General features: G+C 40.2%; 2 protein-coding genes and 1 pseudogene across 4 annotated transcripts in view; 2 read left to right on the top strand and 1 right to left on the bottom strand.

The window, feature by feature from the left end:
* The window catches only part of SV2C (synaptic vesicle glycoprotein 2C), a 455,323-nt gene extending 451,681 nt beyond the window's left edge, over positions 1 to 3,642 (bottom strand). Inside the window, exon 1 of the mRNA XM_032404170.1 lies at positions 3,562 to 3,642. The gene's annotated coding sequence lies outside the window, so the exon portion shown is untranslated. The remainder of the gene's footprint in view (positions 1 to 3,561) is intronic.
* Positions 3,643 to 3,852: 210 nt separating this feature from the next.
* Positions 3,853 to 27,651, top strand: part of POC5 (POC5 centriolar protein) — a 38,642-nt gene continuing 14,843 nt past the window's right edge. Inside the window, exons 1-9 of one of the 3 annotated variants that reach the window (XM_032404173.1) lie at positions 3,853 to 3,980; positions 5,293 to 5,338; positions 7,602 to 7,695; positions 14,914 to 15,055; positions 17,023 to 17,109; positions 19,389 to 19,594; positions 21,022 to 21,198; positions 23,255 to 23,359; positions 24,957 to 25,136. In XM_032404173.1, the coding sequence (XP_032260064.1) occupies positions 7,612 to 7,695; positions 14,914 to 15,055; positions 17,023 to 17,109; positions 19,389 to 19,594; positions 21,022 to 21,198; positions 23,255 to 23,359; positions 24,957 to 25,136 (981 nt within the window). In that variant the 5' untranslated portion in view covers positions 3,853 to 3,980; positions 5,293 to 5,338; positions 7,602 to 7,611. The remainder of the gene's footprint in view (positions 3,981 to 5,292; positions 5,339 to 7,601; positions 7,696 to 14,913; positions 15,056 to 17,022; positions 17,110 to 19,388; positions 19,595 to 21,021; positions 21,199 to 23,254; positions 23,360 to 24,956; positions 25,137 to 27,651) is intronic. The other 2 variants (XM_032404175.1, XM_032404174.1) reach the window with 2 other exon arrangements.
* On the top strand, positions 26,242 to 27,589 carry LOC116631975 (annotated as a pseudogene).

Below are 27,651 nucleotides of genomic sequence, written 5' to 3' on the forward strand. Positions count from 1 at the left end.
TCCAAACCCTATGTGATTTTGCCTCACTTTAAAAAAATTTCCAAATACTTTCACATACATTGCCTCCCAACAACAACGTCATATATCCATCTATACACACCTAGAAGCGATATTAGAGTGACGGCTGTAACAGATTGACCCCAAAATACAGTGACTTAAAGGGAAAAAAACAGGTTTTTTTTAATATTACAGAACTGGCAAAGGAGTTCTATTCCACATGATCATTCAACACAGTGGGGAAGAAGAAGGCTCAGAAAAAAACATAACTAAAGTCTTAAAAACCAGTTCAGGGAGTGGTACATTTCACTTCCATACATATTCTATTGCCTCACTCAACTGCAAAGTAGACTGGGACATGTAATCTAACTAGGCGGACATCTCCCCAGCTTCAAGAGGGAATAATTTTCATAGGTAGATAGACAGGTTGATTCAGGTTCAGGTTCAGATTTAGATTTAGTTTTGGTAGGTTCTCAACTTTTAAAAAAATGAGGCTTAGGCTCATAAAAGATACAAAGCTGCCCTAAAGTTGTATACCTAGTACACGGACAATTGAAAGACTCCAGCCTAGATCTTCTGAGTTTAGGAGGGCTTCACATGCCATATAACACCATGGAAGGTTTTTGAGGAAGAAGTTATGCAATGTTATTTTAAGAAGATTATTTGTCAGCATTGTGAAGGGTGAATTGTAGAAAGAAGAAATGAAGACATGCAACTATAGAAAGAATCCAAGCCAAACTCAACAATGGCCGAATCTAAAACAGTGGCGATTAAAAGAAGATGAAAGATTATTAGAGCAGAGGTTCAGAATTCAGGGCCCGTGGAAAGGCCTCCATATCGTCAAACTCATGAGTCACTTCACTGGCATTTTACTGAAGCTTCTCGAGGTTCTCCTCCCACTTCTCTGGCCCCTCCTTCTCAGTCTCCTTTGCTGCTCCTCCACTGATACCCATCCCTAAATATCAGCTGACTCCAGGGTTTGTTCTCAACCCTCTTCTCTACTCACCTTACTCTCCCCACTCCCTGCCCTGCCCCCGCCCCCAAGGCTGTCTCATCTAGTTCCTTAGCTTTAAATTGCATCTTATCAGTTATCTCTTACACAGTAAATCTACATAACACACCACCCAAAACACAGTGACATTAAACAATCAACATTCACTGAGCTCACAACTGCAGATTGGCCTGGTGGTCCTGCCATCTTTGACTGCACTTACATACTGTCTGGGTGTCCCCTGGCTATAGACCAATATCAGATGGCCTCCACTGGGATGACCAGGCCCCTCAAGTCTAACATACATGTCTTTCATCTTCCAACTGGCTAGTCTAGGATTGTTCCCATGATCATAAAAGAGGGCATGAGTAAGCCAAGCCAAGTGGCTTCAAAGCCGTGGCTTCCATCATGTTTGTTAACATCCCATTGGCCATTAATGAGAGGGCAGGGCAAAGGACACTGATAGGGAGAGATGAAGAATTGGAGCCATTTTGGAGTCCTCCACAGATCTATATGCAAAGCCTCCCCAATTTATTTATCTGAGTCCTGATCTCTTCTGAGCTCTAGACATGTATGTCAAATGGCCTAATGGACAGTGCAATTGGGTATCTCTAGGCATTTCAGACAGCATATTTAAAATTGAACTTTTCTATCTGACTCTCAGTAATACCTCCATCTTCTTCCCTGTATCTCTTTCTCTTATAAGGACACTAGTTATTGGATAGGCCCTACCCCAATCCAGAATGACCTCATTTTAACTTGATTACATTTGCAGACCCTATTTCCAAGTAAGATCATATTCACAAGTACTAGGGGTTAAGACTTGACTATCTTTTTTGGAGGATACCATCCAATCCATAACTGCCATGCTGTTCTCAACAGAACATACTGAGTGATAAAAACATGGACTTTGGAGTCCAGACTACCCTGATTTGAACATCAGGTCTGTTCTTATTAGCTGTGTGATCCTAGGCAAGCCATATAAACTCTCTGAACTTCAGTTTCCCTATCTGTAAAATGTGGATGGGTATAGCATCTATATCATAGAGATAATCTGAGAATTAAAGGAGTTAATGAGTACAGTGCCCAGAACATAGTAACACATGTGTGTTTATTAGATAAAATAAGTTCTTTACCTGTTCATTTTCAGGTCTCAGCTTAAATGTACTTTCTCAGACAGGCATCTCCTGATTTCTCCTCTCTTCAAACATAATTCATAATTTTTTATTCACATGTGTGGGGGTCTTTTGCTCTTTGATGTGTGCTTTTTCCCATTAGACTCTAAGTTCTGTGAGGGCAGACTGTGTCTATTTCATTCACCACTCTATTCCTAACACGAACAAAATGTTTTGCATACGATGAATGTTAGATAAATATTTGCTGAATGAGTAATTATGAAGGGTTCAAGCTAGCAATTTAATTACTATGAATTTACGGGTGCTGGATTCTCTCCCTCCATCTCTCCCCCTCTCTCCTTCTCTAGGAAGCTTGGGAAAAGAATCAGTGTTAAATTCATAACATCCAGATTAGGTTTGGTCTCTTTCTCTCTGTAGCTTCACAGAAGAATGGAGATGTCTTGCCCAATGGTTTTCTAGGAAAATCTACCCCCTAAAAGAGAGAAGAGAAAGAAGAGCAACATGGAGCCAAGTGGCAGGAGAGCAAAAGGATAAGTGTATCAGTAACAATCACAGTGTATGGAGTCACCAGGTGGCAATTCAATTCAAAAACACCGATCTCAACTAGATATGAATTCATATGCATTAGCAGGAATTTGTTCTGTTTATAATAACCATGGGAAAGAGGGGATTTGGGGGAGGAACACAAGCATAGCTTGTTCCAAAGAAACTGCTGGCTCTTCTTCATTGTTTGTACAAGAGAAGTCTGGCTCTGCCAACAAGTAGGTAGATGAGACCCAAGTTATGCCATTTCTATCTATGGAAACAAAGAAACAAATAAAAAACCCGGACACCTCATCCTCCAGGTAACAAAGGGAGCCTAAAAACTCACCCAGACCTCATTACTTGGTCTCCAGATTGGGGTGCTCCCTTTGCATCCTAGATCCTAATGTACCTTTCACCATATCTGTTGCCAATACAAATCTAAAGACTAGTATTTTTGATGTTGTGTAATAGGTATTTTAGATATATTAGCTCATTTAATCTCCCTACAACCCTATTATGTGGGTAGCATTATCCAAGGTGACAGTGAATAGGCGGTAGAGCCAGGATATAATTATGACCTGATTATTCTAAAGTTCATAGTCACTTCGCCAGAAGGGCCTGACTTGCAATCTGACAACTTTGAGGTCATTAGTAAAACCTAGTCCAGCAGTTTCTTAAATCGTGGTCCGCTGACCGCTCCATCAAAATCACTGGTGGTCTTTGTTAAAAATTCAGATTCCCTGGCTCTGTCTAAGACGGAAGGAATCAAGCAGAGGGGTGGGTGTCAGGAATTCGTACTTTTGAAAAGCACCTCCGAGTGATTCTCTTGCAGGGCATTATGGACGCAGATGATTTTTATGCATGAGGACCACACGCATGGGCTTCGGGTATTATCGAAAGATTACAACATACCGCCCTGGCGGACTTCAGCCCACCTCGGCATCCTCTAACCGAATCTGGTCCCGGAGCCACCTCAGTCTCCAGCCTCAGGGAACTAAGCACGCGCAGTACTTTAGCTCCCAAACGCTGGGCGGGGCTTCCTAAGGCCGCGCCCCCTCGGTATCCGTCGGTGCCGGGGGCGGGGCTCTCCTTAAGTAACCTAATTCCGGCGTCTCCCCGCAGCTGTCCAGAGCCCCGCCCCCGAGTCTGGGACCAATCAAATGCCAGGTTGCTGAAGCTCAGGGCCAATGCACAGGGCCGTCCTTTATTCCTCTCTGCAGTTTGAAACTGTCAGGTTGCTGCCAAGGTAGCCGCGGTACCGCTGTTGTTTCGCCGGCGACGCGGCGACGAGTCGGGGAGGCAGGCATCCGGGTTTGTGGAGAGGCGCGACGGTGGGTAGCGGCGCCGCCGCGGGCCCCGCGTCCCCGGCGGAGGCAGTGGAGTGGGGTTGCAAGTGCCGCGGCTCGGGTTTCCGCTCCCGGGACTCGTACACCACGGAGCCGGGGGCGTCTTCCCCGAGACCTGGGCTGTGTGCTCTTCTGCGGGCCGACAGGGTGCAGAAGTTTTCCCTCCAAGGCGTCCGGGAAGAGAGGGCAGGAGTGAGGGGTACTTGAAGTATAGCGGTTACTGTCGCCATAGGTTCCGGTCATTTAAAACGTAAGGGGAAAAGTAACCCTGGCTAACGCTTTAAGTTTGATTCAAACAAGGGTGGGCAAGAAGGTGATCGAAGAGAACTTCTAGCCCTTTGGTTACTCACAACTGCTGTCCTCCTCTGCTTCTAGCCCCTTACGTGGGGCGGGGCTGGCGCATCCCCTCTCTTGCGGCTAAGATGGGTGAAGAGCGCAGGGACGTCACCCTGCTGCCGGCTTGCACGTTAATTCACTCTTCCTCTGTCTCTTGGGGTTACACTTGAATTCCCGGACCCCTCTCTCCTTATCAGCCAGATATTTACCAAGACGTAATTTGATTTCTTTGGCAATCGAGAAGTACCCACAACGTCTTATCTCGTGGTTTCTAGTACCTTGGGTTAGAGAATATTGGAAATTTAGCCAACTGATTAACATCTGCCACCCATTTAAAGCAAGCTTCATTTTTTTTTCTCCTTTCTTTCTGAACCTAGAAACAGTAAGAAAATGCTACGGTTGTAGTTTCAAAGAAACTGTCGTTCCTTGCTGGCATCAAAGCAGGGCAGATGGAAGACTTATGGCATATTTTCCAAAAATACAGTAGTTGTATTTATAGATGGGGTAGGGCCATCCATTTATAGATGTCTCTGAATAGATACTGTTATGGCTGCAGTATCTATTCAGAGACTCTTTTTGAAGTCAGACCCAACTTTTCAGCTTATTTGTTTTTTGTGTAATCAGCACCAGCCCACCTCCACTCCTACTATCTACTGGGTATGCAAATACATCCTAAAAGAAGTGAATGAAAATAGAAATGAACCAGGTTACGGATTTGATGTCCGTGAAGCAGCCCTTCCTTGCTGGGCATGTGTGTGCTTATTTTATCCTCCCTAATTGGCTTAACTAAAGACAGTCATGCTGCGATTTAGTTTACTTATCACTTGTGTACACAGTAATACTCATTGAATAAAGCTAAGTTTCCATGAACAAGTCTCAACCTATGTTTCCATTCTAATATTGTACTTTTCCCTGTGTCTGCCCTTTCTACATCAGTTTCCTTATCTCATTTATTTTGCAGGCCGCTGTGATTGAGACCTGTTTCACCTTCCACTGAAATTGGTTAGGTAAATGTCTGCAACTTCCTTCCTGCCATATTCAGGAGACCCCAATTTTCATCTTTCTTTGGCATCTGACTTTAAGCACTCCCTTCCCCAAGTTTTTATGATGCTTTTCTTTCTGATAATTCTACCATTCTGACCTCCTTTTCTGTCTTTGCTGGCTCTTCACTTCTCCTTTAAATGTTAAGTGTTTCTAGTTTTTAATCTCTTCTCACTACAGTAGTAGACCTTTAACTTTATTAGGGCTATAGTCCCCTCTGAACACATATTAGAAGCTAAGGATCCCCTTACTAGAAAAACACACATGTGCATTTATACTAAAAATATTGCATATAATTTGTATGGGCCGCAGAATAAGAACTCTTTCTCACACTCCTTTTCATATGTGATCTTATCCTCTCCCATTTTCAGTATTTCCCATTATGCTGATGGTTCCTCAAACTTTATCTCTAGCCTGTACCTCCAGGACAGAGCTCCCTCATTGCTTAACTCCAGAAAGCACCATTCATATTGTAGCCATTGTGAAGGGCAGTACTGTGGCTTCATTTCAGTGCCTCACAGGGGCCTCACACCCAGCTCATCTGATACTGAGCCCATTGTCCTTCCCTCCAACCTGCTTACCTTCCTCCATGTCTTGCCTTGGAGAGTGGCACAATTATCCGTCTGATTACCAAGTCGGAAATCTGGAAGCCGTCAACATTACAATACAAGCCTTACCATGTCATCCCTTGTTTAAAACATTTCAATAACATCTCTAGAGTAGAGACCACATGTTTTTGACCTGACATAATCCTGATCTTCCATGTTCTGGCTGCCCCTTAGCTTGCCTGTTCCATCCTTAGCCAAGCCTTGCTCTGCACCCTTTGCTTCAGCCTTACAATTTACTTTTGTTCCTGGCATACATGCCCGTGCCTCTGGGTCTTTGCTTCTGCTGCTCTAATGCCTGGCATATCCTTAACATCTTTTATCTGTCTGTCAGGTCTCAGAACCGGTTAGGTTCATCTCCTCAGTGAAAACCTACTCTGGCTCCATTCCCACTTCTTCACCCTCATGATCCCACCCCATGAAAAATAGCTACTCCTTCCTCCCTGCTGTGTACCTCTGTTGTTTTAGGGTCTACTAGCTTTTATTTTGTTAGTCATTTATATTCTATATATGTCTGGCTTTCTGTACAGATTATAAAGTCCATGAGGACAGGACTTCTTCATCTTAGATTTCTCACCATTGTCTTCCATGTAACTGGTGTTCAGATAGTTTGAATAGTTACTACTTGTCCTTTATGGTTTTTTTAAAAGATTTTTTATTTATTTGAGAGAGAGAGAGAGAGAGAGAACAGAAACAAGCAGGGGGAGTGGGAGAGAGAAAGGGAGAGAGAATCCCAAGGAGACTCCACGCTGAGTGCCCAGTCCCAGGACCTCAAGATCATGACCTAAGACAAAACCAAGAGTCAGATGCTCAACGACTGAGCCTCCCAGGTGCCCCACTACTCGTCCTTTAAATAATTTATTTACGTGTTACTAAAAGTGCTTGCTTTATTTTTTTGGTTAAGACTTTCAACAATTTTTCTATGGCATATAAGAACCTGTTGTTCTGTATAGTCTTGCTTTCCTTAAAATAATATTCCTGAATTGTAAGTTTCTCGAGCAAAGAATTTGCACAAATTGTTCATTCTCTCTTGGTTCAGTATCTTACAGGAAAACATACAGCACACAGGTTGCCACACATTGCTCAAGAACATTGATCATGGGGCGCCTGGGTGGCTCAGTTGGTTAAGCATCTGCCTTAGGCTCAGGTCATGATCCTGGAGTCCCTGGATCAAGCCTGCATCCAGCTCCCTGCTCAGTGGGGAGTCTGCTTCTTGCTTCTCCCTCTCCCTCTGTTCCCCCCCCACCCCCCCGCCCTCGTGCTCTCTCTCTTGCTCACTCTCCCTCTCAAATAAATAAATAAAATCTTAAAAAAAAAGAATATTAATCACAATCGATATTCTCAACAGACCCCATTGTGGATGTGTCTGACAAGTTCCCATTTCTCTTTAACCTTTCATATATTTGTGTTATCTCCTTGACTACATTAAAAACTCACTGATGTTGGGAATTGAGTCTTTTACTATTTTTTTCCTTGCCTAGTTATTTTGTCTATGGGGGCTCAATATGTTGAGTGATTTTAATATTTCACAGGATTATTGTTTACAGGATAGGATGTGAATCTATATCTATAGGAAACATGTTATTTTAGTTTAAATATCAAGTGAGTTTCTATTGTGTTATAGTTTATGCAGAATGTCATCAGATGAGGAGAAAGGCTCACTTCCTGTTATACAGAATGACTCCGACCGGGCCAGTTCTGTGTCTTCAGATCTTCAGGTAGGAAGACATGTCTAAATTTGTTGTGGCTTATTTAGTTTAAACAAGGAACAATATGAGGGAAAACTAGGAATACATTTTTCACTTATTCATGTAAATTTACATTTATAATTATGTTTTGTATATAGTGTATATCAAATTATACTAATACCAAATGTTGAGAATTATTTCACAGACTTTGGGACATACCTTACATTGTTTGAACCTTTCAGAAAATAATCATGAACTCTTCACTCTTCGTGCAAAAGCTTCAAACAGCACAATGAGAGAAGCTGGAAATCTCAAGAAATTTTTTTTTTCTTGAGGTTTTTTCATTGTAGCTATCTCTTCTGAATGCTGCATTCACTTTAATGCAAATTAGTACAATATCAAACCACCTGGGGACTTAGATTCCCTCGTGTTCTACTCGAGGTTCTGATCCCTGTTGCTACAACGTTCAGCACATTCTGCTGCACAGGACCTGGACGGTGACAGATAAATGGTGTGGTTTTTACATGAACTGTTTTAAATTTCTTTTTATTTCTAAATGTTTTATTATCAGAAATACGGATTCAGATTTCTAGAATAGATTTTAAAAGAGAGAGTCTGATACGGTGTATCTTGAGTTTTATAGTTCTGTCACTTACAAGGGGAAAAGCTGGACATTATGTTTTTGCCTAAATAAGAGTAAGTTGTTTTTGACACTGTGTAATATGAGAAAAGTTTTAGGAAGATATTTTATGAAACATATATGTTCCTTTAATTGAAATTACAGATTTAGAAATTGGGAAGCTATTGGAAAAATACCTGTGACTATTTACTAGGATAAAAGTAGTCTAGAATTGTGACATAGATGTTTCATCCTTGGTTTCCCTTTGGATGTACTTCTACTAGTGCTGTCTTTTAAGTACAGTGCTTTCCTGCAGTTTTTATCTCTGACTTTTCCAAACTTCCTTCAGGAGAGAACTGATTAACTCATCAATACTTGTGATCGATTTTTAATAAATGTATTTTGGTCTTCATCCCTGTTTTTTGCACACAATTTCAAAAACCTTTGAAATTTCCTAAATAATGAGAGTGATAAATGTGTTTGTTATGCTAACGATTTGCCTTTTGGACCCCACCTAAGGATAGAGGCTGGTTGCTGAGGAGCCAACCACATGTTCGGAGGGTTGGAACTTTTAGTCCTCCCCACCCTGAGCTCCAGGAAGGGGAGAGGGGCTGGAGATTGAGTTCGGCCACCAATGGCCAATGATGTAATCATTTGTGCATGTGTAATGAAGCCTCCATAAAAACCCAATGGAAGAGGGTTCAGAGAGCTTCCAGCTTGGTGAATGTATAGAGATGCTGGGTGACTGGCTTTCTAGGAGAAGGCATGGAGGCGCTGCCCCTCTTCCCCATACCTTGTCCTGTGTCTCTTCCATGTGGCTGTTCTGAGTTATATCCTTCTATTATAAACTGGTAATCTAGTAAGTAAAATGTTTCTCTGAGTTCTGTGGGCTGCTCTAGCAAATTAAACCTGGGGAGGGGGATCTTTGGAACCTCCAGTCTGTGTAGCTGGTTGGTCATAAGCTTAGGTAATGACTTGGACTTGCTACTGGTGTCTGAGGTTTGGGTTGGGGGAGGTGAAGTCTTACGGGACTGAGCCCTTACTCTGTGGAATCTGATGCTCTCTGCAGTGGACAGTGTCAGAATTGAGTTGAATTGTAGGACACTCACCTAATGACTGAGAATAGCTTGTTGCTGGTGGGAAAAAAACCCCACACATTGTCGTTGTTGGGTTTAGAACCCTTTAAAAAATGTAAACACCTTGTAAGTTCTCAAGTTGTCATTTTGTCAGGAGACAAAGCTTTACATCGAAAGAATAAATCTCCAGAGTAGAATTTGAGAGAAATATGCCAAAAATAATTTTGTGTTACTGGTTACCGGCTTAGAATGTCAACCAAATTGAGATTCTGTTTATTAGTAACCCTCAGCTACCCTCAGCCACAACCCCATTAGTTTTCAATGACAGTTAAAAACCTGCCTATATTTCCATCACTGGAAACATTTCAAAACATAAATACCAAAAATGATGTTAAAAATAACATAAAATAACTATATGCTTTTACATATATAGTAAATACGTAAAACTAAACATTTAATCCTAAAGCCCCTTATAAATCAGTATTCCTTCTAAGGGAGTTTTCTTCACTGTCTCAATTATGTGAATGATTCATAAAACTATCGTTGATAAATGCTGAGGGGTGGGCAGCATCCATGGTACTTACTGACTGATAACTTCCTCTAAGCACAACTCCACACTGTCAGCCGGTTGCCCTGACCTTACGTGGTGTGTATGGGTTCAGCTGTAGTTCAGGGTCACACCAGTCCCAACTGTTGTTGGTCGGGACCAAAATTACAAGTTTTGGTTGTTCCTTTAGGATTCTTGTTTACCTTAACACAGGTTATCTTTGACAAGTAAGAAAGACAATATTATTTATTTTGATCCTTAAATAAAAAATAGCGCATTTGGCCCATATCTACACATATGAAACTAAAATAGTTGTTTAGATACCTGATATTTTAATCTTACCTAAGATAAGTTAACATACATACATAGAATACTGTTAATATATACCTACTTACTTCTCCCTTAAGTCATAGTGATTGTTGTGGAAGTTTTGAAATATATGTTTGGTTTTTTTCTTTCTTTTTTTTTTTTTCTTTTCTGATTCAGAACAGAGGACAGTTTAGGGAAGCTACAAGTTAAAGCCACTGACTTTTACTTCCCCTCCCTTTATAGGCAGGAAGTTGTAATAAACTAACTCTGACTGAGCAAAGCTGATTTGGCTAAATCTAGTTATAATCGCCACCAACTAAAAAGTTAATTGACCTCAAAATACAAATACAGGATAGCCACTGTATTAGTTTGCTTGGGCTGTCATAACAAAACACCATAGACTGGGTGGCATAAACAATAGAAATTTATTTTCTCGTAGTTCTGAATGCTGGATGTACCAAAGCAAGGTCTGGCAGGGTCCGTTTCTGGTGAGCTCTTTCTTCTTGGCGTACAGACAGCTGCCTTCTCACTGAGTCCTCAGCATGGCCTTTCCTCAGTGCACGTGCATGGGCTGAGAGAGAACTCTTGTCCTCTTTTCCTAGGACACTAATCCTGACATATCAGCACCCCACCCTTATGACCTTATGTAACCTTAATTATTTTAGAGGCCCCATCTCCAAATACAGCTGCTTTGGGGATTCAGGTTTCAGTATATGAATTTGGGGAGGACACAGACATCCAGTGTCTAACAGCCACATTTTTCTACGTTCTTAGCCAAAATCAAGTTTATTTTGGCTGTTTGGGAAGTATAATAGGGTGTTATTTTGGCCACTTTAACAGGAACCAAGTAAGAGTTGCTTAAGTGAATTGCTTCAAAGCCTGAGCTGATATATAGCCTCTTGTAAGTCAGAGCTGATAGAGAGTCCTGAGTTCATCTGAGGACCCAGCCTCTTTCTCGTGTTGCTCCGCCATGCCCGGGGGTGTTGACCAGGTTTGCATCATCGGGTGCTAGCTCACCACCACCTCTAACCCATGGGAAGAGCTGAGTCGTAAGCAAGCAGCTTCCTTTCCAAGGACATGACCTGAAGTTGTACATTTCGTTTCCACCCAGATCCCATAGACCAGGTCTCTTGGCCATACCTGCGGAAAGGGGGGTTGAGAAATGTTGCTGCGTGGCCAGTAACAATCTGCCTAGGTCAAACCCTGAGGTTTTAGTAACTTAAAGGAATAAAGGGAAAACGGATGTTGCTGGACTGTTAGCCTTCTCTGTGGCAGGGAGTTACTAAACTTGAAATTTTATATATTTTGTTAGGACTGACTCTTCAGTTTTATAGAAACCAGTAGATTATCTTGTGTATGGCTTCAATTTATCAAACTATTTGGGTATTTCCTTTTATTGTAAGAACTGGGAAACTGATGTGATTCAGGAAATATATTTTTAAAATTTAAGATTATTTAAATCTTAAGAATTGTAGGGACGCCTGGGTGGCTCAGTCGGTTAAGCGTCTGCCTTTAGCTCAGGTCGTGATTCCAGGATCCTGGGATTGAGCCCCACGTCGGGCTCCCTGCTCAGCGGGAAGCCTGCTTCTCCCTCTGCCTACCACTCCCCCTGCTTGTGTTCCCTCTCTCGCTCTCAAATAAGTAAATAAAATCTTAAAAAAAAAAAAAAAAAAAAAGAGCCTCCTGCCTCAGTGATAAGGATCATGTGAAATACTGGCTTTTATTTTCTGTCAGGAAATGTAAGTTTAAAACTCAGACGTGTTTATTATTATAAAGGGGACGTCTCTAACAAAGGAGTTGACTATGGCAATATGAAGGTGATTCTTTTTAAAGATTTATTTATTTATTTTAGAAAGGGTGGGAGGGAGGGGCAGAGCGAGAGGGAGAGAGAATCTCAAGCAAACGCTGCGCTGAGGGGGGACCCACGCAGAGCTTGATCTCATTACCCCGAGATCATGACCTGAGCCGAAACCAAGACTTGGATGCTTAACCGGCTGAGCCACCCAGGCGCCCCAAATTCTGATGATTGAGTTTTCTTTCTAATGATTCTCCCTTTGGAGTATCTGTTTCTCTTCTGCCATTAGCCATGACATGTAAAGAGCTATGTTTGCTATGACTAACATTTACTGTATATAAGTAATCTATGTTAAATATGCAGATCAAGGCTGAAACTGAAACCAAGTCACTTCTTTGCATTTAATTACCCTAAAGACTAGCAGTTTTCAAACATCTACCAGCATAAAACCTCTTTTCAAACAATTTTACTTCAAATTCCAATAGGAAAAAGCTAAAGCAGAAATATAATTTTATAAATTTATGTTATAAATGCAAATTTGTGACATTTCTCACAAAGTCAGCAAAAACAGTGAAGCTGCCTTTATAAACGCACATTTGATGTTGGTGGATAAAGAAGCCCAGCATAGTTTGATTAACCTAAGTGACCTTTTTGCTTCTATATTTTATTTGGGCTACGTGATATCAAGAAAATTCTAATTCTTAATATAAGTAGTTGAAAATGGAAGCTTTTTTGTTTTGTTTTGTTTTGAGTATAGTTGACACACAGTGTTATGTTAGTTTCAGGTGTACAACATAGTGATTCAATTTCTCTATGCATTATTAAAAATTTGTAGCTTTTTAAATAAACTGATCCAAAGCATAAAAAAGGATTGATAGAAAATGTTTGATTCAGTGTTGAATCACCAACAAAGTCTGTCACTTCTTCAAACTTTAATAAATATAAAAATCACAGAAGAAGCACCCAGAAGACTCAAATTTGGAATAAGGGCTAAAACTCTTTGTATTATGATAAGCATGTAACGCGGTCCGAAGTCGTTTGCTACTGCACAGCTCATCACTCTCATGAGGAGGGACTGGCGCCCTCAGGTGTGCTTGAGCTTGAGTGGTTTGAAATTGATGTGGCCACATGTGTTACAGTGTGTGTTTACCTGTACAGGTTACATGAGCAGAAATGTGTACAGGTGTGACTCCAAAACAAAAGACTTGTGCAGAGCTACAACCATTCTAATCCATGACACGTTTACAAGACTTTGTTTGACATGTACATCGATGGCAGAAGCAGCTTTATTCCAACCAACACAAAAATTTAAGAATTTATACTTTTGGGCCTGTTAAAATTTAGCATATATGGTGTATCTTTTAGTTCATGCTCCTTTTATTACTGTTTGTAAAAGAGCTAAATAGCTTTAAAAATGAAATTTGAAGAAAACATGGTGGATCCCCTGAAACACCTTCTTGGAAACTAGTTTGAAATGCATTGATATTGACTACTGACATGGTATACAAGGTAGTTCCCACTATAGAACTCGGACTGCAGTAATGTCTGTTCCTTTGGGAAACACCAGGACACTTATTTCAGTTAACTGTCATATAACCATGGCTGGAAACTTGGGTGTGGTGGGTAGTTAAATATTCTTACTCAGAAAACCGAAGGGAAAAAGGAAGGACTGCTAATTTTCAAATAACTATACCAACCATATCATAATGGTTTTATTAAAGATAATTCTAGACAGAATTCACTTAATTCACTTCAGCGGATACTGACTATGACCCTTCAAAGAGGTAGTTTTGAACATTGGTTATCTTCACACTGAAGATGAATCCAAATAATAAAACAGTTATGACTAATGAGATGATAGCTCTCTATCTGAACTAAACTTCTTATGGGAAAAATTAACACAAAATAATCCTTTAGAATAATAACATTTAACATTCTTGAAAACCTTCCCCCCAATTTTTTTAATGCAAAGATATTGTCTGGGTCCGTGCATGAGACTTTTAAAAATGACTCCTTTTAGTAGAAATATTTGTTACATCATGACCAATCCCTTGTTAACAGAGACTAAATTCCAGTATATTTTTTACTTCACAGATACCATTTTTTTATTTGGCTAAAGAAATAGCTAAGTATCTATGTTAGGAAATTCCAATTTTTTTTAAACCTGAGGAATATTCTTGTAAGGTCTACACTTTATAACCTCTATGTTTTATCACTCCTTTCTCATGTGCCATGAAGGTGTCAGCAGGTAGAGTGGAATAGGTTTGCATTCATGTTCTCTTTTTATCTTCAGTATTTGTTCTCTTCTAATATTTCCCTTATACTCTTTCCATGCTATGAAGAGAGACTCAGGGTTGTTGCTGAGTGGGTTGTTGGATCGTGGCTGTCATTAAGCAGAGTCAAAATTCCTTTTCATCCCTAGACTGTCCTAATGTGAAGTCTTTGGAAGCAACATCTTTTTTTTTTTTTTTTTTTTAAGATTTTTAAATTTATTTGTTAGAGGGAGAACACCAGCAGGGGGTAGGGAGTGGGAGAAGGAGAAGCAGGCCAGAGAAGTGGCTAACCGTGTCTCTGCCCACCTGCAAGTAGCTGCCAATTGAGGGAGCGCTCTTCTGCCTTGGAGCTGTTGATTGGCTTCAGACAAGTTCTCTAGGTAACCTTTGTGTCACCATTGCAAAATTGACATGCTGAAGGAATCGTACTAAGGTACTATCACTGAAAGAAATCTGGATAGGTTTGTTGGATTTGTTTTGTTTTAAGAAAGTACACATTCCTTATGACATGGGAATACTATTTTGAGAACTGAAGTAGAGAACATCTTTAACTGGGCCTTTATTGTTCTTTGCCTGAATGTCCATTGTGACTGTGTTATAATACATTCTTTGTTATTGGCTTCTCACAGGAAGAGTATGAAGAACTGCTTCGTTACGCTATCGTGACTCCAAACGTTGAGTCAGGTGCTTCACAGCCATATCATTCTAGGGGAGAGGTGGGACCAGATGTGAGGGTTCCTACTATAATTGATGATATTCTTCATAATCAAGGTTATGTATATTTTTAAAGATATCTCTTAATTTAAGATGTTACTGAGCTCATGAATGCTGTTGACTTAGGATGGCAAAAATGCTTCTCCAGTGATTCTTCTTAGTCAGTTCTGTGTATCACTATCATCTGGGGGAAATTTTTCCATTTTATTATGTTACTCTTGGCTCTTAATGTCACAGCTAGATTTTTATATGAACTTTGATTATTACTTCTATGAAAAACAATAAAGTTAAAGCAGCACAGTAGCCATTGTGTGTCTCTCAGTGGAGTATACTCAATCTCTGCTTGTTCCAGTCGGTTATATACCGGGCTTATCTTGGAAACTAAGTCCATAGAAGTGGCTAACCACTTAAAGATGGTCCATAGGTAGCCCTCAGAACCTTTTAAGTGTATGAACCATTGCTAGTAGGACTTTGTTGGCAGCATTTCTGTGAGTACGGAAGACTGGATTATCACCACAAAGGTGAGCCCATTTTGGACTATGTCAGAGACAGAATTGAAAGCTAATATATACCGGGAGGTATACTGATAGATGAATGAAAGGTGGAAAAAAGAGGATAAAGCTCCTTTCACCTATCCATTATTTATTCAGTAAAGTGCAAGATCTCAGACAGCTCACTCTAAGTAAATATTCCTTAAAAGGGCACGGAAAGCCCTCCTAAGATGGCCCTGGCGATGGGCAGTTATCAACAAAAGGCATAACTCCAATGATCTCTCCTTGAAGGCACGTGACACAGCCTCCTCGGAGTCAGCGGGCTCCTGGGTTTCTGGGCGGTTACAGCCCTGGTATTCGGTTCCTCTCCCTCTGTAGACATGAAGTTTTCATTGCTCTTCAGTCTTCAGCCTACTGCACTGGATCATCAAATAGGGCCAGAACCTAACACTGAAACATGCTAACACTGAATATTTTCTGCCCAAATTTTAATTGATTTCAAAAGATAGGACCCTGGGATTTATTCATTCTACATCAGTGATCTTGAAACCATGTTTTGATTACACTAGGTACCTCAGCCTGTAGTTCCTACTGAGCAAACCCAAAGTGCTGCATACTGTCTTATAAAATGTGTAAATAGGCAATCCATGTGTTTGCCCTCTGTGCCTCTACCCTTTTGGTGGTCACCAAAACCTTGTTTCCTTTTCCCCTGGCTGCAGGGCTACTGTACCATTGTTCCCAGTGACACAGCAGGGAGTCCTTTCCTTGCCCTGACTCTCCAGCCTTTCAAGGTCATCACTTGGGGTTCAAGACCCCCGGTCTTTTCTAGCACGCAAGATAGGATTTATTCATTACTACTCTGCCTTTTCCACAAAGGGTTTGAGATCTAAGCATACAACATGCAGTGAATTTAGATATCCCGATTCACACGTAGACTTGGTTAGAATTTATAAATTTATCATCCCATTTTCTCCATTGCTGTTGCTTGGTATAAGCAGGGTATATGGAAACTGACAAAGTATACATAAGCCTCCAACACGGCCATCCTTGTGAGGTTTTCCCCCGTTTTCTTTTCACCATGTATTGACCGAGGGTTCCTAAGTTGGAAGTGAGGCAGTCCCTGTTCTGGGGGAACCGGTGTCACGTTAGTTTGATTGCAACTAGTGAAAAGCAGCAGGCCCCTGGAAATACCTGGTGTTGTAAGATAGCATAGCTTCTTCTAAATTCTAATGTCATTCATGCACTTAGTCTCTTAGTGCTAATTGAACGCTACAGTAGGCTGAATTCTCTCTCATCTATATTTGGTGGGTAAAGTTGAGTTTACTAATGATACAGTAAGACGTTTTCTAGTCTCAGATTTTTTCTTTTTTCTCATTCTTTGTCTTAGTGTTCCTCTTTCCCCAGCATGTTGTATTTTGCTTGTTCTAAAATCTTAGATACTGCTACCTTCTTAAATTAGGTATGTGCAATTAGGCATTTGATATAAGAGTCGTTTGGTTTAATAAAAAAAAATTTTTTTAATTTTCTTTTCAGCAGGAAATAGCCCTGTAGTAAGAGAAACAAAGATGGAAGTTGGAAAAGGATGTGATTTAAATATTTCAAGTCATTCAAAGACAGATGGTATGACTTTTCCTTAGCTTCTTTTTATTCACATACAACATTGTGTGCTTTGGTGAATATTATTTGTGCACTAAGAGGAATAATTTCAGCATATTATTTATTGGCAGGATTTTTAAATGTTGCTGTTGCTAATTTATTAACTAATAACTGTTTAAAATAATTTCATAAAATCCCAAAATAGTACAGTTAAGACAGGTTAATCTATTACAGTGTGTGACATCCTTTCTTAAAACTGCTAGGTTAGAGGGCAAATACTTTAAAAGAATTATTGGGATGTCAGAGAGTTTGGCCAGTTTAAATGTTTTCATGAACCAGTGCATTATTTCCCAACATTCAGGCATTTGTGTATGATTTTTGTCCTACCTTCATACCCTTTGTTCTATCATTTTGTGTTTTTCTTCAGATATATTGACTTTTTGCTTAAATTCATTAAAAGGAAAATTTGTGTCATTGCTGATTATCGCATAAAACTAATATGCCCTTTTTACAAATAGAACACATGGTAAAAATAGATGGAAGTGAAACAAAATTAGTCAGTTTTGATTGGATACCACTGGTGGTGGTAGGTTCAGCCTGAAGTCTGCTTTTTCTCTGTTGGAAGGCGAGAGGAGCAAGCATTACAGAGGTTATAAAAGCATACTAGCACCGGATTGAAGCTTTTTCTTTGACACAGAATGTTTAAAATAATTAAAATAAAACACTTTCCTTGCCCTGTGACTCAGTGTTATATAATGTTCAGGCCATTTAAGCCACCACATAAAAATGCCTCTATCCTTTAGTTTCCTCACTTGTCAATAAAAGGCTTGGGCAGTGTAACCCCTGGGGGATGTTTCAAGTTCTTCATTTATGTGATTCTATTTTTTAAAAGATGAATAAATGTTTAAAAATAAAAAATAAAAAGCAGAGCCTCTTGCTTTTCCCATGAGTGCAGATCTTATTGGTGAAATCCAGTAAAAGAGAACATTCATGTACTTTGTCACTCTGCTTTATTCTTTGGGTTTATTCTTCAGAATATGTAGGTAGTATCTCATAGTGCCTAGCCTATGACTAGCCTAAACCATTTGTTGATAAATTTTTATGTAAAAATATATATTAGGGAATGACTTTCCCTTTCGCAAAGAATTCTTGATGTACTTTTAAGTAACAAGTTCTACAGTAGCTTTATCTTTGACTCATCTCATTCACTAAGGAAGACAGGGAGGCCTTTTAATCTTGATTATTAGGACCCTCATAACAAAAGCAAGATCTGTGAGAAATGGTAATTCCAACCTGCACGTGTAATAAAATAGTAATCTTTTCTAGGTTGTGCTTTTTAAGGTAGATGCCAGTTCTTCTGGCTCTGGCTTTCACACCTACCTCCATCCCCCACCCTCCCACCATGTATGTGGGCAGAGGGTGGGAATTTTATGTATATATGGATATACATATATAGATATGTATATTTTCACCCATATGTTGAAGGCCAACAGTGTGCCTTAAAACTGATTATCTGATAAAACTAAACTACTAGTCTCTTTCTACTTAGAGAGTTGAATTTTAGTAGTGTTAAAACGCATACCAGTGTTTGACATAAGGTAATAATACATGACCTGTATACAACCACTGGGACCTTGGTTAGTTGCTTAACCCTTTCTGAACCTGTTTCCTCATCAGTAAAGTGGAGATAATAATGCCTGTCTCTTCGGGCAGCATGTATTAGGAGAGCTCATCTTTACAACACTTATTACAGGAACATAGTAAGCACTTAGTAACTGTTGATATGATGATGTGGATGATAATACCTTCAGCTCAGGCTGGACCTGGATATATGAAGCATCCTTGATTGGGATAGAGGTCATTTTGGGGGAGGGAGGGTAGGAGGTATCCCATGCTGGTCAGTCCCAAATCAGTGACAGTACTGAAATTACAGTATTAATTTCAGCCTAAGTGCAGTTTAAGAGTAAGCACACTGAGGGGCACCTGGGTGGCTCAGTCGGTTAAGCGGCTGCCTTCAGCTCAGGTCATGATCCTGGGGTCCTGGGATCGAGCCCCGCGTCGGGCTCCCTGCTCCGCGGGGAGCCTGCTTCTCCCTCTGCCTCTGCCTCTCTCTCTCTCTGTCTCTCATGAATAAATAAATAAAATCTTTAAAAAAAAAAAAAAGTAAGCACACTGAAAGGTCATTTCTCCGCATTTTGCTCCGCCTCCGTGGGTAACTGACATCTCACCCTCCATTAGAACTCCTTACATTTGGGTTATATCCATCCTCCAGCCTGACCACCACACCTTTCCCTCCTCTTCAGGGTCATCGCCAGTGTCGTCACCGAGGAAGCCCTCACACCCAGTCATGGATTTCTTCAGTTCTAACCTCTTAGGTGACTCTTCCTCACCAGCATCTATTTCTAGTCATGCAGACGTCCATGAAATCGTTGTGAGCGATTTTCTTGTTTCGGATGAAAACCTTCAGAAGATGGAAAACGTACTGGATCTTTGGAGTTCAGGGCTTAAGGTATTACACTTGTTCAATTACAGTCGTTTAATATGTAGGGTAACAGTTCTGCTCTTGATCCCACTCTTTACTGTTTTCTTTGAATCAAAAGATTTTGTGAGAAGAATCTTTAGTTTCCTAAGAATATCAGTCCAGTGTTTTAAATCTGTACTTCTCAGTCTTCAATGTCCATAGGAATCATCTGGGGATCTTGCTAAGCTGCAGCTTGTCGTTCAGTTGGTCTTGACCTGGGCCTGAGATTATGCAATTCTAAAAAGCTCCCAGGGGATTCTGTTAGTTCAGGACCTATACTTTGAATAGCATACTTTTCAATAGTTGCTGGAACAGCTCTGCGTGTTCCACTGCATTTCTCAGATATTTTTAAAAGACTCAGCGTATGTGTGACAGAGACACGTAGTGAACCCTTACCATTATCATAGCTGTGACTAATGGAAATGTCTCCTTTTATATGAAACACAAGATCCAATTTTAGCAACATATATTCATTTTATAGCTGCTTTTAGCAACCACAGTGTGTAACTGCTAAGACTATAAAAACTGATTATTTTAGTGATATTATTGGCCTCTAAATAAAACAAAGTATTACAGAAATGGATTTTTTTTGCGCTATTTAACATATAATGGAGAAAATGACAGTTTTTCTGAAACATAGTTTGAGAAAACTGATTTTACATTCACAGTGAAATTACGGTCATGAGAGTTCTATGGCATTTATATTTCTCTGTTATTTGGAACCATAAATTCTAGAAATAATCTTTTAGTATAGTTGTTAGCATTTTTCCCCCTTGGAACAGGTGTCATACTGCTAATCATGGTGCAAGTCCAGTGGAAGAGCTACTGCCAGTCATTTAATTTGTTCTATGTTCAGTTAATCATATTGTTACCCAGTTTCTTTGATAACATGATTATTTGGTATTTTTACTTATGCCAGTCAGTAGGGTGAAAAGGGATCAGACTTAGCAATTTGTTGTAAGATGTCCTTTGTGATAAATTATTTGGGGGAAGAAAGCATCAGCCCCATGGTTTCCACTATCCGCCTCTATCTAAATAACTTCCCATTCCTATGGCTGACCCTAGGCCACACCCCTGCATTTCTGCTTTCCCTGATCCATCTTGATATGGACATCAAAGTCCTTGAATAAACAAAGTATCTGTTTACTAGTCAAGGAGACCTGAAAATTTTTTTTAAACAACAAGGTTTCATACAAAATAAAATAGGGGGAAAAAATTCATTTCCCTAGTATGGTGAATGTGAACTGAGAAGAGCCGTGACTGTTGAACTTGGAAATGCTTTCATTAGTGGTTTTTATAAATACCTCTTATGTTGATTGCTTGTTCTGATTATTTTTAATGTTTCTTAATTTCAGTGTAATTTTAAGAAGCAGTGTTAAACAAACTGCTTAATTGCTGGTGTATTTATTTTTCAGACAAACATCATATCTGAACTAAGCAAATGGAGACTTAATTTTATTGACTGGCACCGAATGGAAATGAAAAAAGAGAAAGAAAAACATGCAGCACACTTAAAACAACTGTGCAACCAGATCAACAGCTTAAAGGAGCTGCAAAAAGCCTATGAAGTTTCCATCAGGAGAAAAGATGAGGTCTTCACTTTTAAATTTCTTTTTAAGTGAGATGCAGTAAAGATCTTGCTAGGTAATAAATGCCAGGAACTGATTATTTAGGTCATACAGGATACAAAGGGAAGATTGTTTCAGAAACTGGGAAAAAAAAACAGAGCATAGAAATAAGATACATTCATCCTATTAAACATGCCAAGGTCATGTCATTTAATCTTTGTCACCAACATCAGCGTGCTTAAAGTTTTAAAAGTGCATGCTAAATGTGGGGACACTAATTGTTTTCCCTCAGTCTTCTTTCCTAACTGCTCTTAAGAGAACATGATGGAACCAGCATTACCCCCATGTTAAACCATGTTTTTAGGGGCCATTTTAGGTATCTCACATTTTATTTGTGATATTTCTTTATTCATGGACGAAGTTTTTTTCCTTTTATTATAGGCTCAGAGAGCACTTTTTTTTTTTTTTTTTAAGAGAGAGCTCAAGCCCCCTAGGGGTGGGAGGGACAGAGGGAGAAAGAGAATCTCAAGCATGTTCCATGCCCAGGGAGGAGCCCAACGCTGGGCTCGATGTCCCCACCCTGAGATCATGACTTGAGCCGAAATCAAGAGTCAGAAGCTTAACAGACTGAGCCACCCAGGTGCCCCAAACAGAGAATACTTTTTACTTCACTTTCTTTTAGCCTCTTAAGAATGAGAGAGTAAGGTTCAGGTCTTTGCTGATTTTGTGCCTCCCAACAGCACCTTCAGCAAAGCAGAATGGGCAATATATCCACTGCTTCCCTCCCCACCCCCCCAACCCCCAACCCGAGGATGGTGGTTTTCGGAGGTGACACCTCAGCTACTTGTCTGGAGATACAGCATTCACTGTTTTAATGAGCTAGATAAAGATTATATATTTTTTAAAATATATATTTATTTTGGTGTTCAGGGTATCCTGTAAAATCAAACATTTTATATAGTTTACTTTTTTGAAACAATAGATACTAACGTCAGTCATTTTCTCTATTGCCCTCAAAAATCTGTCCTAAGGTTTTAAAATATTTGATTTGATTTGATTTTAAAGGTTTTATTTATTTGAGAGAGAAAGAGTGCACGAACAGCGGGGAGGGGCAGAGGGAGAAGCAGGCTCCTTGCTGAGCAGAGAGCCCGAGACACGGGGCTCGATCCCAGGACCCTGAGATCATGACCTGAGCCGAAGGCAGACGCTTAACTGACTGAGCCACCCAGGTGCCCTAAAATATTTTAAATATATATTTTTAAATTTCAAAGTATCACACACAAGGGTGTACATGTGTCCAGTTTGAAAATGAGTAAGATGAACAGCTGTGTGCCACCATAGAGCTCAAGAAATAGAATATTACTAATGTCTTAACATGTGTACCCTTTTCCACTTTTGAAAATTATTTAAAGAAGAGCCAGAATAAATGTCTCTCAGTAAATATGCCCAATTTACTAAATCTTGCTTTAATGTGGCCAATTTAAAAAATACATTTCAGCTACTCAGTTCTTTGTAAGATAGAATATCATTTTAGGATTTAAAAGCCTTCATAGATTTTTTTTTTTAAAAGAACAGGAAAAACTGAAGAAGTACATTATAGTATAACTATAGTTTGCTTTTATGAGTTTGTTGAATCCAGAAAATCCTTAGCAACTTCTAATCCAAGGTACCAAAGGTATTTAGGGACCAGAAAGATGTTTAAAACCTGGTCCCTACCCTCAAGTCTAATGAACAAAGACTTTCTGTATACGTAACAAAATATTCAAATGTGTAGTTGTCTTTCTTGAATTAAATATCAGTGACCATATTAATTTTCATATACATAAACTTTTTTTGATGATTGCAAAGATACACATAATGAAGGTTTTTCTTTTCTCTCTTGTTCCTCTTCACTCATTGATATGTAGTGCATTATGTGGTCAAGTTTTTTGGTCTTTTCAAAGATAATAATGAGGTTAACTGGATTAATTACTAGTGATGCAGAGGTATTCTCTTGGGCATTTTTTGATATATGAGAAAGTCACTTTACCAATTACTGTTATTGTAGCATCACAATAATTGGGTTAATTGCTGTTTACAGGTGATTTCTAGCTTGTCTCATGCCATAGGCAAGCAAAAGGAAAGGATAGAGTTGATGAGAACATTCTTCCACTGGCGAATTGGCCATGTTAAATGCAGACAGGATGTAAGTATAAAAACAAAACGGTAACTGACAGATTTTAGACTTCTGAACTCAAAAGGGTTTAGGATCACCTTTTGAGTTATTGTTAAAGCCAAAGAAAGATTTGTTTTCTAATAAATCAAAATGAATTTATAATTTAATGTTGCTCTTATTTCAAAGGATTTTAGTATAGTTTGGGAAAAAATAGCTCATATTTTGTAGACCAATTGATCTGTCGTTTCCTACTTCGTAGTAAGTTAGTAAGGATTATACTTGACTTATAGATGCCCTCGTCATGGAACCCCTTTAACAAATTGAATGTCAGATGTGATTATGCAGAGAAAGAATTTATAATCTTTAACATATCATATGCTTCTTATATTGTTTCTACTTCAGAAATGCCTGAATATATCCTCTTCATAAAGAGGCAGTACTGTATCATATATTATAAAATTGTGTGAATGTTTATTGTGTAGACTTGCCTTAGAGAATCAAAGAAAGCCATGTCTGTATAGCTTTATAAAAATTATCTTTCGTTTGTTTATAATTTAAACTTGAACGTCTTTATTTTCATTAACTAAGAGCTGAATCAGTATAGAAGAGTAAATATAAACTAAGAATAGTAAATTACTGTATCAGAAGTGGAAAAGTATGAGAACATATGTATGTCCCACAAGAAGACAGAGTATAGAGACTCAAGAGTATAGGGGATAGATGTGTGTGTGTTTTATTTGATGCTCATGTGAGCCATAGAGTGATCTCTGTGCGTTTACTTCTAAGAGATTAATACTTAAGGAAAAGGCTGCTACTATCATGGAACAGGATTTCTCTTTAAAGGATATTTTCTAGTGCTTTCATTGTTTTTTATTAATCCCAGTAGATTAATTCTACACTAGTCATATTGAAAAGAGCTATTTAAATGAGAATGCCATATTTTGAAAGTGAAATACTGAGAATATGTTTAAATGTTAGTGAAATAGTTGAGACTGCCATCAGTTTTTGAATAGCTTTTTAAATTTAAGAAAATTGAAATTGGAACTACTTCTTGAAAAGAATTTAAATTCATTGATGAAAAGAAGACTGGCATATGCTTGCATCTGGAGCTGTTTAGCACTCTGTATGGTGGCAAAGCGTGTGAATTAAGTGAGCCTTGCTTATGGCGGCGGCCGCCGGGACGAAGAGAAAGCAGCAGCACCTGAAGCCGCAGGCACCACCCTCTGGCCTTGCAGCCACTCTCTCTCGGTCGTCTCCGCCTGCTTTCGGCTAAAACGTGCTGCAGATTCATCACTCCGAGGGCGAGTTACTCGTTTCCTTTCATTTGTTTTTTTGTTTTGTTTTTTCCTCCTAACCTGATTGGTGGCATACAGCAGTGATGTAAGGATAAGAGCTTAGGTTCCGAAATGAGGCGAGGCTGGCTTTTCCCTTTCTACTTGGGTGACCTGGGCGGGTTACGTAACCTCTCTGAGCCTGTTCTGTCTGCAGAGAGAATAACGTGATCACACAGGCCTGGATGGTAATGTATGCACGCTGCTTACCACAGGGTTACATTATGTTTTTTAGTATCCCTGCCAATGTATTTACCAGTCACTGTTTTTTGAGGTTGTATATTACTTTCATTTAGGTCTATGAAGGTAAACTAGCTGACCAGTACTTCCAGAGAACTTTACTGAAGAAGGTCTGGAAAGGCTGGCGGTCCGTAGCACAGAAGCAGTGGAAAGAGGTAGTAGAACGAGCTTGTCAAGCAAGAGCGGAAGAAGTTTGTGTCCAGATTTCCAATGATTATGAAACCAGAGTTGCTGTGGTAAACTTCTTTTCATACTTTGACTTCCTTTTAATAAAAATTAAAAAGATAAAAAACTGTTTATAGTTAGGCAGAGTAACCCATTTCCAGTTCCATTTAGTGCCATGTAGGTTCAAATTAGACATCCTGGCAGAGGACACTAGCAAGTCAGACCTACAGACTAACTTAACTCTGACCTCCAAATTTGTGTTGGCTCTCCTGCATGTACGTTGCCCTTGGAAATGTAAATCACCTATAGACCCTTATATTTCTAAGAAAGCATGCTTTCTTAAGATTCTTCATTTGGCCTTTATTGAGCCAAAAGTAAAGACCCAAAACAAAAATGTTTATCCTTATGTTAATTTAAGTGAATTATGTTCTGATAAGGTTGATATAAAGCAGTTGCATATAAACTGAAGTTATTTTCCCATTGACATAAACATTGTTTCCGAAGGAAAATATTTGAGACCCAAAATGAAATAAAAATGCAGTAGGCCTCTTGAAATCAAATAGTAAAAGAAAACCCTTTTTCATCATTATAGCACTAAGTTCTTAATGTTAAAAATAAGATTCCTTGTACAAATAATTTTCTGCAATTCAAAATGACATGCGAAAAAAAAACAAAAAATGCAGTCCCTTCAGATTTGGTCTATGGGATAGAGTGTTGTACTTAATGTCACTTTGCACTTTAAATTCTATAGATAACGTTTAAAAGGAAGGAAGGAAGGAAGGAAGGAAGGAAGGAAGGAAGGAAGGAAAGGAAGGAAGGGGAGGGAAGGAAGGAGGAAAGGAGGAAAGAAAGATTCTGTTAATAGTGCATTTAGGTATTTTTTTCTGAAGAGATGAGAGTCTGTGGCTCTTAATGTATTTTGTTTAATAAGTTTTATGATAAGAAATTACATATCTGTTTGGTATAATTAAAACACATCAGCAAGATTTGGTGGGACCGGCATGAAATTCCCCTTGTTTGAAACTTGATTTTATGGTTAGAAAAGAAAATGGTTTTTTGATAGAAACAGTAGAGGTAAAATGCACTTTTTAAAATAAATTGAGATACATAGCAGAAGAGGTATGTGGTAAAGTCTTTTTAGTATTTCACATAAAAATAACTTCAGAGCTTGACAAGATGGCCACACCGCCAATACCAGCAAGTACTCCTGCCACTACTCCAGCCCTGGCCCCGCCCCCAGCCCCGGCCCCAACCCTGGCCTCAGCACCAGCCCCAGCTCCGGCCCCGGCCGGGCCCCAGCCTGGCCCCGGCCCCAGCCCCGATCCCGGCCCCGGCCCCAATCCTGGCCTCCGCACCAGCCCCGGCCCCGGCCCCGGCCCCAACCCTGGCCTCCGCACCAGCCCCGGCCCCGGCCCCGGCCCCGGCCCCAGCCCTGGCCTCCGCACCAGCCCCGGCTCCGGCCCCGGCCCCGGCCCCAGCCCTGGCCTCCGCACCAGCACTGGCTCAGCTCCAGCCCTGGCACCGGTTCCAGCTCCAACACCGGCTCCAGCCTCATCCCCAGACCCAGGGGCTAAAGCAGCTAGGACCGTGGCTCGGATCCAGACCCCCAGCCCTCTTCCCTTACCCCCGCAGCCATGTGGTCCAGCCACACCAGGTCATTTGGCATCCATTGTGGAGAGCCATGATGCAATGGGGGCACTGCCCCAGTTATCAGGACCCTGCTGAGAACTGTTGCCAAGCATTCAACGGAAGTCACTAACAGCTTCTTTTCAGTACCTCCCAATGAGTCAGAAGATGAGGTAGCTGTTGACGTGAAATTCGCTAAGAACGTGTATGAATTACACAAGAAAGTCTCTCCAAATGAGCTCATCCTGGGCCGGTGCCGCGACAGGCCATGATGTTAGAGAGCACCCTGTGCTGATACATGAGTACTACGGCAGGGTAGTCTCCATCCCCATTCACCTCATTGTGGACACGAGCCTCCATGAGCATCAAGGCCTAGGTCAGCACTTTAATGGGTATCCCTGGGAGTACCCTGGGGGTGATGTTCACACCTCTGACAATGAAATATTCGTATTAGGACACTGAACACATTGGAGTCAACCTGATCTTGACGACCTCTTTGAGCCCCAACCAGGTGTTCACACTCTCAAGCAATCTGCAGCCAGTAGGAGGGGCATCGGTTCACATCCAGGATGCCCTAAGCACAGGGTTGCAGTATACAGAGGATGTGCTGTCTCAAAAGGTGTCATCTGACAGTACTGTGGGCCGTTCCTTGAGGAGCCTGGTTAACCAAGTACCCAAGATAATTCCCAGTGACTTTGACACCATGCTCAACAGCTACTTGGCCAATCTCACAGAGTCACAGATTGCTGTCACTGAGAAACTTATAAACCTGTGAATGGGCCCCAAGCAGCACTCCGGCCAGTCTGGGCCACCCTAGGACTCAGAATGGAGTGAAGTAGAATGGTTTCCTTGTGGTTTGGGCCACACTGAGTCAGTCAACTCCTTGTGACTCTAAATAAACATAGCCTGCCTTTTGTAAAAAAATAAATAACTTCACAATGTAAGTCTATTTTTTGAATT

Source organism: Phoca vitulina, unplaced genomic scaffold (assembly GCF_004348235.1).
Source record: "Phoca vitulina isolate PV1807 unplaced genomic scaffold, GSC_HSeal_1.0 scaffold6, whole genome shotgun sequence".
NCBI lineage: Eukaryota > Metazoa > Chordata > Mammalia > Carnivora > Phocidae > Phoca > Phoca vitulina.